This window comes from Gloeophyllum trabeum (genome assembly GCF_000344685.1).
Source record: "Gloeophyllum trabeum ATCC 11539 unplaced genomic scaffold GLOTRscaffold_00003, whole genome shotgun sequence".
Classification (NCBI taxonomy): Eukaryota; Fungi; Basidiomycota; class Agaricomycetes; order Gloeophyllales; family Gloeophyllaceae; genus Gloeophyllum; species Gloeophyllum trabeum.
The window spans coordinates 1,845,892-1,860,778 of NW_006920412.1; the positions used below are offsets into that span (position 1 = coordinate 1,845,892).

Genomic DNA, 14,887 nt, shown 5'->3' on the forward strand with positions numbered 1-14,887 from the left:
CGTGCTCGAAGAAAGGCAACCAATAGCGTGACCATTATGACGTGTCACGAGAAACAGGAACGAGCGTTAATCGCCGTCATACGAGACCCGCGTAGACACGAGTTCCTCTCTGTTCCCTTTGTACATCTTGCACTGCAGTCCTCTGCTGTCTGAGCGACCATGTTCATCATCAACTGGTTCTGGGACGTCCTTGCGCAGCTTGGTATGTGATGCATACGGGTCCATAGCGTCCGTGAAATGAACGCGGAGTAACGCGGGTTAGGTCTGCTGCACAAGAATGCGAAGATTCTTTTCCTCGGGCTGGATAACGCAGGAAAGACAGTGAGTTTGTCTGACCTGGCTTCGACAGTGCATTCGTCTCATGATTATTTCAGACCCTGTTGCACATGCTCAAAAACGACAGGCTAGCCACCCTGCAGCCGACGCTACACCCTAGTGAGCACAGCAATCTTTGGACTAGCGCATTTGAGCTGAGTTCATACTGTTCAGCATCTGAGGAGCTTGCTATTGGAAACGTGAAGTTCACTACCTACGACTTGGGTGGACATCAGCAGGGTGGGTCCTGCCTTCGGAATCCTTACCCGGTGGCTGGATCTAATGTTGCATTATTTCAGCCCGTCGCCTATGGCGTGACTACTTCCCCGAGGTCGACGGTATTGTCTTCCTTGTAGACGCTGCTGACTTTGAGCGGTTCCCTGAATCCAAAGCCGAATTGGACGCGCTCCTCTCAATCGAGGAACTCTCCAAGGTGCCTTTCCTCATCTTCGGCAACAAGATTGATGCCCCCGGTGCTGTCAGCGAGGAGGAGCTGAGACACCATTTGGGCCTGTATCAAACAACTGGCAAGGTAAGTAGGCAGCACAGCTTTGGTTGCGGACGTTCATCAATGGCTGTCAATTTAGGGTAAGGTGCCATTGACGGACATCCGTCCTATTGAGCTCTTCATGTGCTCGGTTGTGCAGAGACAGGGTTATGGAGAGGGTGAGTCCTGTCTTTGATTCGACTCAACTGCGGCCGCTGACGTGGGGAGATACAGGTTTCCGCTGGTTGTCGCAATACGTGAGTGTTACTGTATAATTCCTGCTGTGCAGTCTTCTGACGTACTTGATATAGATCTAAGCCTGTATGCCACATGGTCAAGTAGAAGTCCCGTTGAGCTTCTAGTTCAGCTTCTTTGCGGACTGTTGTTCCTGCTCGGTTTCATTAGCTAGTATAGTCGTCATGTTCCCGTTCTCCCTGTAATCTACCTTGCTATTATTGTTTGGACTCGTGCATTAGCCAGTAGCCATCTCCACTGTCCGAGCTGCGGTTCCCAGAGTGAGCATCCGGAGTCGGACTCCGACCTGGGATGAGAGAAATCGCGAGTCACGCGATTTCAGTTATTGGCACGCGTCGTGAATTGCAGACGTCAGACGCGTACGTAGATGAGCCTGTCCCGTGTAGCAGCCTCGTTCCCTTCGTTCTACACGGTCCTCTTCGTCTCGTCTCTGCTGCGCTGGGCCCTCATCTTGTACAGCGAATGGCACGATGCCCGCTCGAAAGTGAAATACACTGACATCGACTACAGAGTCTTCAGTGATGCAGCACGATTCCTGCTGAGCCCAACATCCGACAACGTAGCCCAAGGTCCATTGGGCGGTCTTTTCGGTGTCGGAGAGTGAGTGTCAGTCCCTCTCGCTTGCTTGAGCTGTGGTGACGCCGCTGCAGTCCATACACTAGGTCCACCTACCGTTACACACCACTCCTGGCGCTACTGCTTACTCCAAATGAATGGATACACCCTTCCTTCGGGAAGTATCTCTTCGCCGCATGCGACGTTCTTGCCAGCGTGTTGATGTACCGAATGCTAGTCGACGTGATTCTACCAGCGTCGACCCCCTCCCAATCCTCCTCCCCCGGTGAAGGGAAACAGCAGGAGCCAGCATCGCGAGACTGCCTAGCGGCACTCTTGACCTCTTTACACCTTCTCAATCCCCTTGTATTTACCATATCAACTCGAGGATCTTCGGAATCGGTCCTGTCCCTACTTGTACTTCTCAGTCTGTACGCCTGCCTCAAAGAGCGATGGACGACCGCCGCGGTGCTGTTAGGCCTCAGTACACACTGGAAGATATACCCTGTGATCTATGGGATCGCTTGCGTGGGTGTTCTGGCAATGAGGAACCCTCGGTCCAATTGGGTCAGCAGAGTCCTAAACTGGAGCACTGTCAAGTTCGGCGTTATCAGCGCCGGAACGTTCTTTGCTTTGGGTGGAGGAATGTACCTAATGTCAGTCCATCTTGTCATAATTGAACCAAAGTTCCGGTCACATATTCTCTCCAGATGGGGCCAGCCATTCGTTGAACATACGTATCTGTACCACGTTTCTCGGCTCGACCATAGGCATAATTTCTCGCCTTATTTCTACTGGATATACCTGACATACCCGTCCGCTGCCGCCTCGCTCGCCCCTCTGACTTCCATCCAGAAGGTCTTGCGCTCTCCGTTGACCTCCTTCGCACCACAAATGATTCTCTCCCTGGGAGTTGGCTTTGTGTTCGGTGTACTGGGTAGCAAAGAGCACCTACCCTTCATCTGGTTTGCACAAACTGTGCTGTTTGTCGTGTTTAATCGAGTCTGCACGTCTCAAGTACGCGTTTCCTGCTTGTTCTCAATGTCGGGGTTAATCGGTTGTTCGGCAGTACTTCCTCTGGTACATCCTATTCCTCCCTCTTCTCCTCCCCCGCCTTTCGCGGTCGATCACACCTCGTACGTCCCTTGTATGTCTGGCGCTCTGGTTCGGCGTACAGGTGCTTTGGCTTGCGGAAGCATACAAGCTCGAATTCCTCGGCGAGAACGTATATCTCGGCCTCTGGTTCAGAGGCGTAGTTTATCTAGTGGGAAACATTGGTGTACTCGCAGTTGTAGTGTTGAACTATGTGTAAGCGGATATACTGGTAGCGTCGCTGGGCCCAGAGGTATTGCGGTATTGTCTTGACTGACGGTCAAATTGACGTTGAATTTTGTCGTCCGCCTGGTTGGTACAACGATGGGTCATCATAAGTCAAATACAGGTGGTATAACAGGTGGTACAACAGTCGGGCATCGGATACGAAAGAAATTACCGCCCAACTTCCCTTCGAGAGTGCAAGACATTAGCTCTTGTTACGAACGTCCATACCTTTGCGCGAAGGACTTGTGGATTCGGAAGCGTTCGTAAAAGTTTTGGGTAACGACCTTGTAAGGTCCGAGGCTTCTTGCTTTGATAGCACATAGGTGACGCGTCGCAACGTCGAATGGGAACCGGTTCCTTGGTGCAATGGAGTATGCGCAAGACGCCTTCAGTTCCTCCAACTCCCATTTCCCGATGAGATACATGTCTTCAGCAGTGAGCTCGGTAACAAATTTCCTCGATAATTCTCGGAGCTTGTCCTGGCGCTGCTCTATGCCCAGACCCGTGAAAGAAGCGCCGCCCTCCTTGTTTCCGCTCTTCTCCGAATTGCCTCTGGTCGGCCTTTCTCGCCAAATACGTTCGACGTGATGCTCGATAAGTTGAAGGTCGTCGTGCAGGTCATGACAACCTTTCTCCATGCGATTCTGGGCTCGTCGACGCGCATCTCGCAAAGGTTCCTCCAGATCCTTGTCGGTGAAAGCGGGTTCGGGCATGTGTTCATCCAGATATCTGAGCCATTTGTCACGTTCTTGGCGACTAGCGTCCAATATCCGGTCCATAACGAAGTTCTGCAATGCCTCCGGACGCTTGGGATGGGCCTCGTTCGCGGGAATGAGTTTCTCCTTCTCTGTGTCCTTTTTCTGCTCCTCTCTCCAGAACGGTGCCCGCTTTCCCTTCCGATACAGGTTTTCGTGCCGAGCATACACCTCACTCTTCACCGTGAGCCCAGTTTTCGTACCATCCAAGACAATACAAGACCTGGCATCGTCAGGAGCAGTGTAGATAAAATAGGGAATTCACTTACATATGAGCCAAAGCAACAGTCTCCTCGGCATCATACCCCTTCATGTATGCTGCATAATCGTGCATAGTCGAATAGATTCCGACTAGCGGTAAAGTCCTGAGGCCCATCAGGAGGAAGTCCTGCTGCCCCCTGATAAAATGATCCAGGGATGTCCGGGTACTGCCTTCAAGGATATCCGATACGGTGGTCGGGTCTTTGGAAATCCACTCTTTAACTTCAGCGGCGGGATCCAGGAATTTGGGATCCGCATTTTGAAAGCTGTTCGTGATCTCAGGTTGCCATATAGCGAGCACCTTGTCGCCATCGTAGTCACCTGCATGCAGGAAGCTAATAAGGTACGACGCATGTAGGAGACACTTGCCGACGTACCACCTCCGAGTTTGGAAGCTAGCGAGCGATCACCCTTCGTGCTGAACACTATCACATCTCTGTACTCCCTTAATTCGTCTTTCTGGACTGCTCTAACCTAGTAAGTGCTGTCAGTATGGTGCTAACTGGGTCAAAGACAACACTACCTTTTGCACGTCAGTCGGGAGCTTGCACGGATTCCGCCCGACCTGCAAGGTGTCTAAGCCAACAATAAAACATGGCTGACTCTCATACGCACCACAACGTCACCTATGATAACATTTGTCAGTTCATCGCTCCCATCGCTTGGCTTCATTACTCGGTCTGAACAGAGGATCTGTATTTCACCAGCCTCTAAGACACCCACAGGATCTATAAGGAGGGCATCGGTCAGCAACAATGTGGTGAAGGTAATTTGTTACTTACCTGGGACAATAAAGGCGGTGCATGACATGAATACCTCAAAGTTATACTTGCTCACATATGTCTTGATCTTTGATTTTATGACCTCCCGGAGCTTGGCTTGAAGTACCCAGCATGTGTCGGGTGTGAACCCGGCATCAATGAGAACCATGCATGTCTCCTCCAAGGATGACGGACAACCACTAATATGATCAGCCCACCAGGCCGATGAGCGGCCATTGACGGCAACTTCAATATCAATGAGTTCTTCATCATCGTCATCGTCGGCGTCATCATCATCCTTATCCCTATATCCGTTCACTCGGGCCTCACCGGCCGCTTCTCGAGCAGCGCGAGCGTTAAACACGTTGCCGGCACTGGCAACTGCGCACCACACATTGAAGGGGCCATCGGGACCTTCCCAGTCGGTGAGAGCCCGCACCCGCTCCTCCAAGCCAGCAGCCATCAGCTCGATGAAGACTTTAGGACGGACACCATTATGAGAAAGGTTGATGATGATTTCAGCGGACAGGCGCCCGGGGGTCTTCATGTGAGACGCCCTCAAAACGTCGAGAGTCCTCAGAGCCGGGTCCGACATTTGCTCCTCAGTATATTTGATTTTAACCTGGGACGGCCGGATCCATGCTTTCGGTTCTGGATCGTCATCCGTAGGATGGACCAGAAAGAGACCCTGATATTATGTGAGTACGACATCGGTCCACCTGAGGAACGACAGACTTTGGCTCCTGCTAGACGACCCTGGATAGCTGTGGGTGTGGTGTGCCAACCATGCCGCTTTCGTAATGTATTGAGTACAGTGCGATTGACAAAGCCGCACCCATCAGTCATTATCATCTCGCTCGGCGGCTTCTCGTCCTTAGTGTGTTGCTTCTCATACCAGGCCTCAGAAACTAAAGGTCCGTTAGCAAGTCGCACAGCAGAAAATAGAGCACTCACTTTCGTCTGGGATGTCGAAGATATTTTCCTTCTTGAAGAGAACGCCCGGGACTGAGTTGGAAAGCGCTAGGGCCTGACGGGCTGCCCATTTGGCCATAGTCTGCGGGTAGTTGAACGACGCCACTATAAAAGCCTGCATCCTTCTCACTCACCTGTTCTCGGTTCTGAAAGATCGGATTGTGCCAGTTGATGAAATGGGAGATTGACCGTCCATCACTCTTCTGTATTAACACACTGTTCTGATCGGAAGACAGCACTTCATCTGTCTGCATCAAGAAAACCGTGAGGTCCTTTTCGTAGAAGGCACGGAAGACGCGGCCCAGGATGACGAAGGGACGCTTGCAGTATTCCCGCAGCTTGTCGCCTACAAGTTTCTGAGGCACCTTGATGCGGACTAGGCTCGCAGATCCATACTTCCTTGTGAATCGACAAGACGGACCAAGCTCCGGACGCTGTAGGACGATATGCCCGTCTTCCCTCATTTTTCCGGTGAAATGAATTTTCCCGCCGTACCAGCCGTCGTTGCCTTCGCCCCCACCAACGTCCACTCCCAAGCAACCGCTCGGATTATTCCGCAGAGTTTCGACTTCTCGATCGAGCTCTTTCCAGGGCGACTGATATGGCATGAGCGACTATGGGGGGATGAGCACGTCGCACTCACCTTCGCCATCATCTCCTTCGCAAACATCGTACTATACAGGTGGTCGCGTTTTGTGGCCGCGCCCTCCAATATATTTTCGGCAAGGAACTGGGCGGTATCAGGTGCCATTTGAGCGTTTGCTTCTGCGTTGCCGCAGTTACGGCGCCGCAGGCTATCCAGCCACTGCAACTGGATGGAGCCGTAAGTTATGAACTCTTCCTCACTCCGGGATTCCAGATTTTTGATATTTTCGATTGTCATGAACCGGGCTATCTCCCACTGTACGCCAAGCGGGAATGCCCTGGCGTCGAATATGTTCTTGTACCGTGCATCGTGTGACTAGATAGAATGATTGTGAGCGGACCTGAACATTGCACTCTGGACGCGAGCTGGATTACAATTATGACAGGTTTCTCCGGAGGTTCTCCCTCGTATATGAGGCAGGGTAGCTTGCGGCGGGTGATCCTTGACTCGGGGACACCGACAGAATCAGGCTCTCTGGATTTCCTTTTCTGTGGGACCGTCAAAGCAGACGTAGGTCTATGTCTAGAGGAGCCTGCAACCCCAACCGATGTCGAACCACTGGGGACTATGATGACATTAACGTCCGCTTTATCATTAGAAATGAACGACTTGCATGACTTCGATTTAGCGCATGTAGTAAGAGACGGCGCTGGGCCAGACGTAGTAGCGGATGTGGTTGAAGTAGAAGGGGCTGATACTTGCGTCTTATGTGAGAAATGCAGATACAGTGTCCTTCTCGGGTCTCACCAGTTCTCTCAAATATCCTGGACGACGACGACTTTGACGAATCCTTCGAGCTGACAGGTTCAGTCGCAGTCACCGAGTCTAAGCGGATCGTTGGATATGCTTCACCTGTGCGTAATAGCTACAGCGGACTTACCGGCGGTTTTCGACGAAGTGGTCGACAAGGGCGGGTCTAACGCATCCGCCGTATTTAGTGAACGCTGCACTATAGTCACGTCATTAGATCCTCGAAGTCATCTGGAAGAAGCGTCCGTTGAACTCACAGTCTTCAATATCAATGTCAAAAAAGCTCTCGTCGGGCAAACTTTCATAAGCATCCTGAATGGACGGGTTACATCGGACGCGCGCTTGAGATAGCGTCCGACTAGACGGTGCTAACCTGAGATGACCCTCGAGACAGGGCCTCGGGCTTAGGTACAGTAACCTCTTCCTCATCGTCATCCACGACGATGACCTCTGGATCCACGGCTGGTGCTTTGCCTTTGCCGGTAACCGGCGCATCGTCTCCTAATACTGACGGCGCAAGACTCGTCTCAGACGAGCGTGCACCTTGGAATATCACTCACGCTCGTCGCAGTTGACACATTCATCGAGGTCCGGGAAGTCAGAACCGAATTCGAAGTCACTCAGATCCTCCTCTGCCATCATTCCCAAGCGCGTCACGCCCGACGTCGACGCGTTGCCCAAATGCAGTAAAGCGGCAGTGCCAGCGATCAGAATGGAATCCCCACGTCAAGACTCCAGAAATACCGAGGTTCCAAGGTGGCTGAGGTAGAAATTCCAGGTGAATATGCAAGATGGTTGAGGCAGATACGGAGAGGGTGCTGCGAACGTGCAGCCTCGACGCGGTTGAGGGTCGTGCAAAGTCCGCCATCAGGCCAGCGATACTGCTGCGAAGCGAGGGCCCTGTCACGTGCGACGCGTTGTGGGCGCGTCCGAGATTTAGATCCGGGCTTTGCATACATTCCAGTTGATCCGCTCCGAGGGAGTGCTTTGGTTCCGTTTCTCAGAGCCGACACGGATACATTCTACACAGTCGGACACAAAAGCACTGGACTACTCGAGGATAAAGCAGTTTGCAATCAACCGGAACCTTCCTGAAGCTCAAATTTACTAGTACTTAGCCGGTGGAAGACGTACTGGTGTGGCCTTCCTCCGAGTTAGGGGGTGTTCTCGAAACCACTTCAAACTGCATACTGTCTGAACCATATCCAAAGGAGATCCTCCCCTTAGAATGAGGGTCTTTCCAGGAACCCTGATACATATCACCTGTGGATGGAGGCCCAGCTGGACACAGATGAGCTCTGCTCAGCGGGAGGCCGTGCAAATCCCCGACACATTGAGGCAAATTTTCTAACGCGTAAGAGGCAACGTCCTTTGCCCGATCGTCTAGTATTCGGTAATTACTCTAATGGTGACGGCTGATCATACGGTACGAACAGGCCTCTGGCTCTGAACGCTCAGCACTCAAGCCACCACCGAATATGGTGAGTCTCACAGTTGGTATTTCGATATCATTTCGTCGATAATAGAAATCACTTCAAAAGCATCGAGCGTACCTCCTCGCGCAGGATTGTGGCGCTGTGTCCGAGTTGAAGTTGGCTTGGGGGGCCCGCTTTCTCCAAGTGCCCCACCAGCGAGGGATCTCTTCAGCCTTTTGTCGCTCGGCCAAGCGGCCTCAAACCTGGATGAGCGGATATTAAGACTCGCTCAAATGCTGGGAAGCCACTTTGGTCACGGACGCCGCGCTCAGCGCTCAATACCTCCTGCTATTCAATGATCACAGGCTCATGGGCGAGGGCATAGCGAAGAGGCTCGCCTCGGTGGCCGCGGAAGTGCTAGGGCGTCCTCACCATATGAAAAAACATACGGCCGGGGATCCTTTCACAACGCCTGGCATTCAAGCGGCACAGAGGTCCTTCACCTACGTCAAGACGCAGCGAGTGGCGACCCGTCTGGCCAGCTAGTGCTTCATACGAGGAATATACACTATCTTTAAGGATGGACCTGCGCTTGCGGATGCACGGTAGCCGGAGGGACGTGTGACAAGGCTTGCGATGGTCGGTACGGTCGTATCATTCCCTCTGCATGCGGACCAGCACTCTGTGTCTGGCCACACCACTCACATTCTTTATGTAGCAGCAGCGGCTTAAGCCACAAGTCTTCCCCAGTGGAATTGGTGATCCGTCGGAATACGACCCAGGCGGCGGTAACCCTAACTGCGTCGGGAAACCTGCGCAGTTGCACATGCCATGCCCGTACGTCGGCGCGAGGTCGGTCATACAATTTGATAATGGTTATCCAAAGGTGTGCCACGCAGGAGAACGTTGCGGGTTTCGCAGTGTCTCTCGTGTCCCGCAGCGAGCCATGTTTTGGTCTGCTGACTATGCTGCGCGCGCGAGTAAGGAGTCCCTGAGATGTGTCGGAATGTGTAACTTGAATGCCTATGGAAGTTCAAGAAATCTGCGGGCAGTCGAATAGAAGACTATGTACTGTATACTCTGGGCCTAAGAGAGGGGTAATATAATATTGGATGATAGCAAGATAGCGACGGCTTTCGCGGCAGAGGGGCGTTATCATCAGAAATTAGAGACAGCGGGACCTTGGATATGAAAGGGGTAATGTTATTATCTCCGAGACCTCCGATTGGTACAAGTGATACGGATACAGATGTGAGAGGAAAGCAGCCGATATAACCTGATATGGAGAATATGCGGACGGGACGGCTAGAGGACCTTGAGCTTGGAGTCGATGACCTGCTTGGTAAGGCCCTCTGCGCCGTCGCGGACCTCGATGACCTTGCTCACGTCGGCCTGTACGCGTGTGAGCATTAACGCGTAGATAGATAAGAAGAGGCACGCACGGTGTTCTGAAAGTCGAGAAAGGCAGAGGCGTGGAGGGTGAGGAGCCCGATCTCGCTGGACGTGGGGGCCCAGTTGATGAGGACGAGCGGGAAGGACTTGCGCCCGTCGGGGTGGGCGAGCTCGTAGGAGAGGAGGACGTAGCGCGGGGAGTTTTCGGGGAGCTCTAGAGAGATACGCTGTAGATGGCAGGAAAATGGCAAGGGAGGATAGCTCGCACCGTCTGCTAGGTCCTCGGGGGAGATGTCGTCGAAGGTGTCGACCTCCTCCATGACGAGCTTCTGCTTGTTGACGCGGACGACCATCGCGGCGTGGCCGGCATTTCTGCGGGCGAAGCGGAAGTTGCGGAGGGAGTCCTTGAGGGCCTGGGGGATGTCGACGGTGTGCGACTGCAGCGGTGGTCAGAGCACTGAGCACTGCAGACTTGCAACAGACTGACCATGATGGGTGTGCGAGGCAGAGGCCGATAAGATAACCCGGCTGCTATATTAATGCCAATGCCCCGAGCCTCCTCCTCGTCCCCCACGATGTCCTCGCGCCGCCCAACGCCCTCCCGCCTGCGCCCGGGCATCGGCTCGCGCAACGCCTCCCGCGTCTCCGCCACCTACCTCCCCGACGGCCCCGCCGACCTCATCCTCCCCGACGGGCCCGTGGGCGAGCACACCGCAGAGCTCCTCCATGAGTTCATCCACCCCCACAGGCACGAGGGCGAAGACACCCTCGTCGAGGACGACGACGCCGGGGACGACGACGAGGAGCGCGAGATCGACGCAGAGTGGGAGGCCAGGAAGGCCCTGCCGTGGTGGAGGACGCCCTCGCCGTACTGGTATGTCCTTTCTCATTGCAGCCCACGCCCTTGCTCATTCCCGCTCCCCAGGTTCCTCGCCATGATCCCCTTCTCCTCGCTCACCATGTCCGCCATCATGGCGCCCAAGATCGAGATCATGACCCGCATTGCCTGCAGAACCCACAAGCCAGAGTACACCTCCCATACCCCTGCAGATGCCGGCGGGGTCTATATGCCCAGCGCAGTCTACGTCCCGTCCCCAGACCTGGGGAGCTTCTCGCCTTCACTCAATGCGACTGTCCCGTCTATCGGAACCGATGGAGGGATGGAAGTGTCTATCATGTACACCCCCGCTGAGCGCGAACTGTACAAGAAGGAGCAATCGCTTTGCGCAAAGGATCCTGTCGTCCAAGCCGCCGTGGCCAAGCTCAATACTGGTAAGGACCCGATAATTTACTAATAACCTAGCACTCATTCCCGCTCTGTCTAGTTATACTGGCAAGCACCGGCATCCTGGGTTTCATCTCGACCGCTTGGTGGGGCGCAGTAAGTCTCCATCTCCCTATGCTCTCTAGCTCATCTACTTATGCACCCATCCAGCTCTCCGACCGGCACGGCCGCGTCTTCGTCCTGCGCTTCACCGTCCTCGGGCTGCTCATCCAGCTCTCCAACTTTATCTTCGTCGCGCACTACTCGCAGTACATCCCCGGCGGGTACTGGTTCCTCGTGGTCAGCGCCGTCATCGAGGGCGCCCTCGGAGGTACGCTTTCTCTTCTTCTTCTTCCGCACACTCCCAACCCAGCTAAACGCATACCACGCACCATCGAACAGGGATCACAACCGCTGCCGCGGCCACGCACGCCTACATCGCTGACTGCACGCCCCCCGCCTCGCGCTCGCGCCTCTTCTCCCTCCAGCTCGGCCTCCTCTTCACGGGCACCGCCATCGGGCCCACGCTCGGCGGGCTCGTCGTGCGCTTCACGCAGGACCTCCTCTCGCTCTTCTACATCGCGCTCGCCATCGACTCCGCCTACGCCTTCATGGTCTGGTGCGTCGTCCCGGAGAGCCTCACCGCGCCGGAGATGCGCCGCGCGCGCGCGAACCACGTCGGCGACGACGCGCGCAGGGGCGTGCTCGGCGTCTTCAGCCCGCTCGCGGTGTTCGTGCCCGCTAAGCGCGGCCGCGGGAAGGGACGCGATTGGAGCTTGACGCTCGTGGCGGCTGCGTTTGGGCTGGTGATCCTTAACTTTGGCGGCATCACGTACAAGTTCCAGTATGCGGCGAGCCAGTTTGGGTGGGGCTCTGAGGCGGTGAGTGTGCAGTGCTTTGCAAGGAGCCAAGCTAATGGTATTGCATCAGCTGGGGTACTGGCTGAGCTTGGTCGGCGCGTCGAGGGCGTTCCATCTGACTATCTTGCTACCTCGTAAGTCTTGCGCTGCTTACTCTACCCATATCCGCCACTAATCCCCGCCCAGTCATCATCCACCTCTTCAAGCCCAAACCCCCGCCGATCCAGCTGCCCACGTCCCCCTCCGAGCCGCTCTCCCCCGGCTCCTCCACCGCTCCACCCCCCCTCGCGCCCAAAGCCCCCGCCTCGCCCTCCTTCGACCTCCTCCTCGCGCGCGGCTCGCTCCTCGTCGACGTCCTCGCCTACACGCTCATGCCGCTCGCGCCCACGGGCGGCGCCTTCACGCTCGCCGCCGTGCTCGGCAGCCTCGGCGGCGGCTTCGGGCCCGCCGCGCAGAGCCTCGCGCTCGAGCTGTACGCGCGGCAGGGCGGGCGCGAGACGGGGCGCCTCTTTGGCGCGTGGAGCGTCGTGCAGGTGCTCGCGTCGCAGGTGCTCGGCCCCGCGGTGTACGGCGTGACGTATGTGCGCACCGTGCGCACCGTCCCGCAGGCGATCTTCTTTTTGTCCGCGGGCGGCGTCGCGCTGTCGTTTCTGCTGCTCGCGCTGATTCGGCTGCCGAAGGAGGACGGGGGTGGGGATGTGGAGGAGGCGGAGGGACGGCGCTCTTTGGGGAGGGAGGAGACGTTGGTGGGGGATGTCGGGGAGGACAGGGGGCGAAAGGCGAAGGCGAAGAGCGTGGTGGGGGAAAGTGAGGAGGAAGTCTGAGGTGTGCTGTGTATGATATTTATTGACCCTGGCCCTCTCGGACGCTCGAGTGTTGTTCGTTTACGTTTTCGGTCACGACTTTTCTCCACACATTCACGGCGTAGATAGACATATTGTTCTGTAAGATAGTAATCCAGGTTCATACGAAGTTCACAACATTAGTTATTGTTACACGACATGGTGTAGTGATTAGTATACAATCCAAAGGGTATCCGCATCGGATATCGACAGGGTACAAGGAACAAATGTCCGGTATACAAAAACAAATAACGACATGACTAGAACTACTTTCCTTGCAAATACGACTCCACAGTCCGGGCGTAGTAGTTGTCGAAGGGCACCACGAACGAGCGCACCCTCCACCACCGCCAGAAGGTGTAGAACAGCGACCCGCCAACGAGGGCGGCAAGGCCGAGCAAGGCGGAGCCGGCACCGATGAGGATGAGCACCAGCCAGGTAAAGCCAACCACGCGGTCAAGCGTGCGGCCGAGGTAGCGCTTCAGGTTGGCGCGAGGGTCTGGAGTGGGGCGGTAGGAAGGCGGGAGACGGAGTGTTGGGGAAGTGGCCGTGCTGGTGTTAGAGACGGAAGGCAGAGAGAGGAGAGCCACGATTGGTTTCTGAGGTCGGGTTAGCAGTAGAAAGGTGTACATGGATAAAAGGTCTTACATGGTCTGAGGTGGTATATGATGGTATAGAGGTGTATAGCAGGTTCTCTATATTAGACTCGGTCGGATTTTCGGGCGAGTCGGTATGTGTGACATAGAGCACTCGGTCTGTCCATGAAGGCGTGCGCAGCATGCTGGATGAACTAGGTCAGCCTCTTTCGTATAGCAAAAAAAGGTCACGCAGCGTACCTGTACTTCTCCACCTCACCGAGCTGGTGCTTGTATGTGCACTTGAACTTCCAAAACTGGCCTTCTCTAAGACCAACGAAAGCGCTGCCCTTGCTCTTCTCAAGGAGGAGCTGATCGTGCTCCTTCAAACTCTCCCTGTCCGCCTCAGATTCCAGAGCTTTCACAAAGTCAGCCCGTTTGGTGATACCGGATAGGGGGTGGGAGGATGGGAGAGACACTCGGAAGTTCAGGTCTCCGAAGAAAAATAGGTGGGAGGTGGAGTACATGGTGGTGGGCGACGTAGAGTCGGAATTGGGAAGAGGGGGGAAGAGCAGAGTCCGGACGATGTGATGATAGTCGGATATTCGTGAAGAGAGTTTATGTTCGTGCGCAGTAAGATGCGCACAGACGAAACTGCAGCACTCATCACTCGGTGAGGACATACGAGAAGGAGGTTGTAAGGACGCACGTAAACACCTCCCCGGCCCCTCCATCGTCTCCAGCAACGCGGAAACGTACCCCGACGGCACCCTTATTGCCCATGAACAACGGCCCACATCCTGTCCATTGTGTCTGAACATCGCAGACTTTCCTCGCTACGCCGCCGTCACGGCCATACACCAGGAGGGCGACCCCCACATTCACGATCTTCGCTATGAGGGTATACTTCTCCTTGTTCGGCGCATAGGCCTCGATTTGCGACAGTATAAGGTCATCCCGCTGGTTAATGACTCTCTTTGAGAGGCCCGAAACTGTGGAGTATGATGGTGTGAGTGTACTTGCATAACGAAGTATTCCTGAACTTACAGCCAAGGTGCAGAGGCAGTAGCTCCTGGAACCCGACTGCAACGATGTCCGGTGCTCTAGGCTCTCGAGACAGAAAGTTGGACACTTGTAAGGTCGGAGACAGCCAGTCTACGAGGTCCTGGGGTAGCCCGAATATTCCTTGCAAATTGGTGTTATACGAAGCGATCTGAACGAGCAAGCGGTCTTGGTTATGGATTGACATCGCGGCTGCCAGTCAGAACCGTCGGGCACGCAGAGGATAGTTCACAACCGGTACTTGTAGATGTCAGAATTCTCCGGACTAGAACGGTACTCTCCAAGTACTCTCAGCGCACATATACGGCGCAGTTACTTACCAGCCTTGCACATGCAACAAGCAATGCAGCTTGGAAAGGCAGATCGACGCCTCAATGGTCCAGATGAGGTCATCATTATA

The 14,887-nt window shown here is 54.8% G+C and overlaps 6 protein-coding genes across 6 annotated transcripts; 3 read left to right on the forward strand and 3 right to left on the reverse strand.

The window, feature by feature from the left end:
• The first annotated feature begins 63 nt into the window (after positions 1-63).
• GLOTRDRAFT_110117 (GTP-binding protein sar1) lies at positions 64-1,295 on the forward strand. The gene is made up of 8 exons (XM_007865325.1): positions 64-202; positions 263-321; positions 375-435; positions 490-555; positions 615-847; positions 903-981; positions 1,037-1,059; positions 1,114-1,295. Exons 1-8 carry the CDS (start codon positions 160-162, stop codon positions 1,117-1,119), a joined length of 570 nt encoding a protein of 189 aa, XP_007863516.1. The 5' UTR covers positions 64-159; the 3' UTR covers positions 1,120-1,295.
• Positions 1,222-2,952, forward strand: GLOTRDRAFT_114751 (uncharacterized protein; the record flags this gene model as incomplete). The annotated part of the gene is made up of 5 exons (XM_007865326.1): positions 1,222-1,238; positions 1,430-1,657; positions 1,708-2,268; positions 2,323-2,629; positions 2,682-2,952. The coding sequence occupies 5 exons, from the start codon at positions 1,222-1,224 to the stop codon at positions 2,922-2,924; spliced, it is 1,356 nt and encodes a 451-aa protein (XP_007863517.1). The 3' UTR covers positions 2,925-2,952.
• A 192-nt stretch (positions 2,953-3,144) lies between these two features.
• On the reverse strand, positions 3,145-6,289 carry GLOTRDRAFT_36051 (uncharacterized protein; the record flags this gene model as incomplete). The annotated part of the gene is made up of 9 exons (XM_007864690.1): positions 3,145-3,910; positions 3,957-4,269; positions 4,326-4,422; positions 4,472-4,513; positions 4,564-4,676; positions 4,731-5,397; positions 5,445-5,565; positions 5,660-5,763; positions 5,816-6,289. 9 exons carry the CDS (start codon positions 6,287-6,289, stop codon positions 3,145-3,147), a joined length of 2,697 nt encoding a protein of 898 aa, XP_007862881.1.
• Positions 6,290-9,685: 3,396 nt separating this feature from the next.
• On the reverse strand, positions 9,686-10,531 carry GLOTRDRAFT_98903 (glia maturation factor beta). The gene is made up of 4 exons (XM_007865327.1): positions 10,372-10,531; positions 10,153-10,321; positions 9,935-10,098; positions 9,686-9,884 (listed from the first exon to the last, which is right to left on the reverse strand). Exons 1-4 carry the CDS (start codon positions 10,372-10,374, stop codon positions 9,798-9,800), a joined length of 423 nt encoding a protein of 140 aa, XP_007863518.1. The 5' UTR covers positions 10,375-10,531; the 3' UTR covers positions 9,686-9,797.
• Positions 10,460-13,391, forward strand: GLOTRDRAFT_72579 (MFS general substrate transporter; the record flags this gene model as incomplete). Its single annotated transcript, XM_007865328.1, has 7 exons — positions 10,460-10,758; positions 10,810-11,156; positions 11,210-11,265; positions 11,320-11,479; positions 11,551-12,029; positions 12,079-12,142; positions 12,195-13,391. 7 exons carry the CDS (start codon positions 10,460-10,462, stop codon positions 12,830-12,832), a joined length of 2,043 nt encoding a protein of 680 aa, XP_007863519.1. The 3' UTR covers positions 12,833-13,391.
• GLOTRDRAFT_57146 (inositol polyphosphate phosphatase) lies at positions 12,616-14,805 on the reverse strand. The gene is made up of 5 exons (XM_007864856.1): positions 14,473-14,805; positions 14,135-14,417; positions 13,687-14,079; positions 13,499-13,631; positions 12,616-13,449 (listed from the first exon to the last, which is right to left on the reverse strand). The coding sequence occupies exons 1-5, from the start codon at positions 14,672-14,674 to the stop codon at positions 13,117-13,119; spliced, it is 1,344 nt and encodes a 447-aa protein (XP_007863047.1). The 5' UTR covers positions 14,675-14,805; the 3' UTR covers positions 12,616-13,116.
• Between the last annotated feature and the right edge of the window lie 82 nt (positions 14,806-14,887).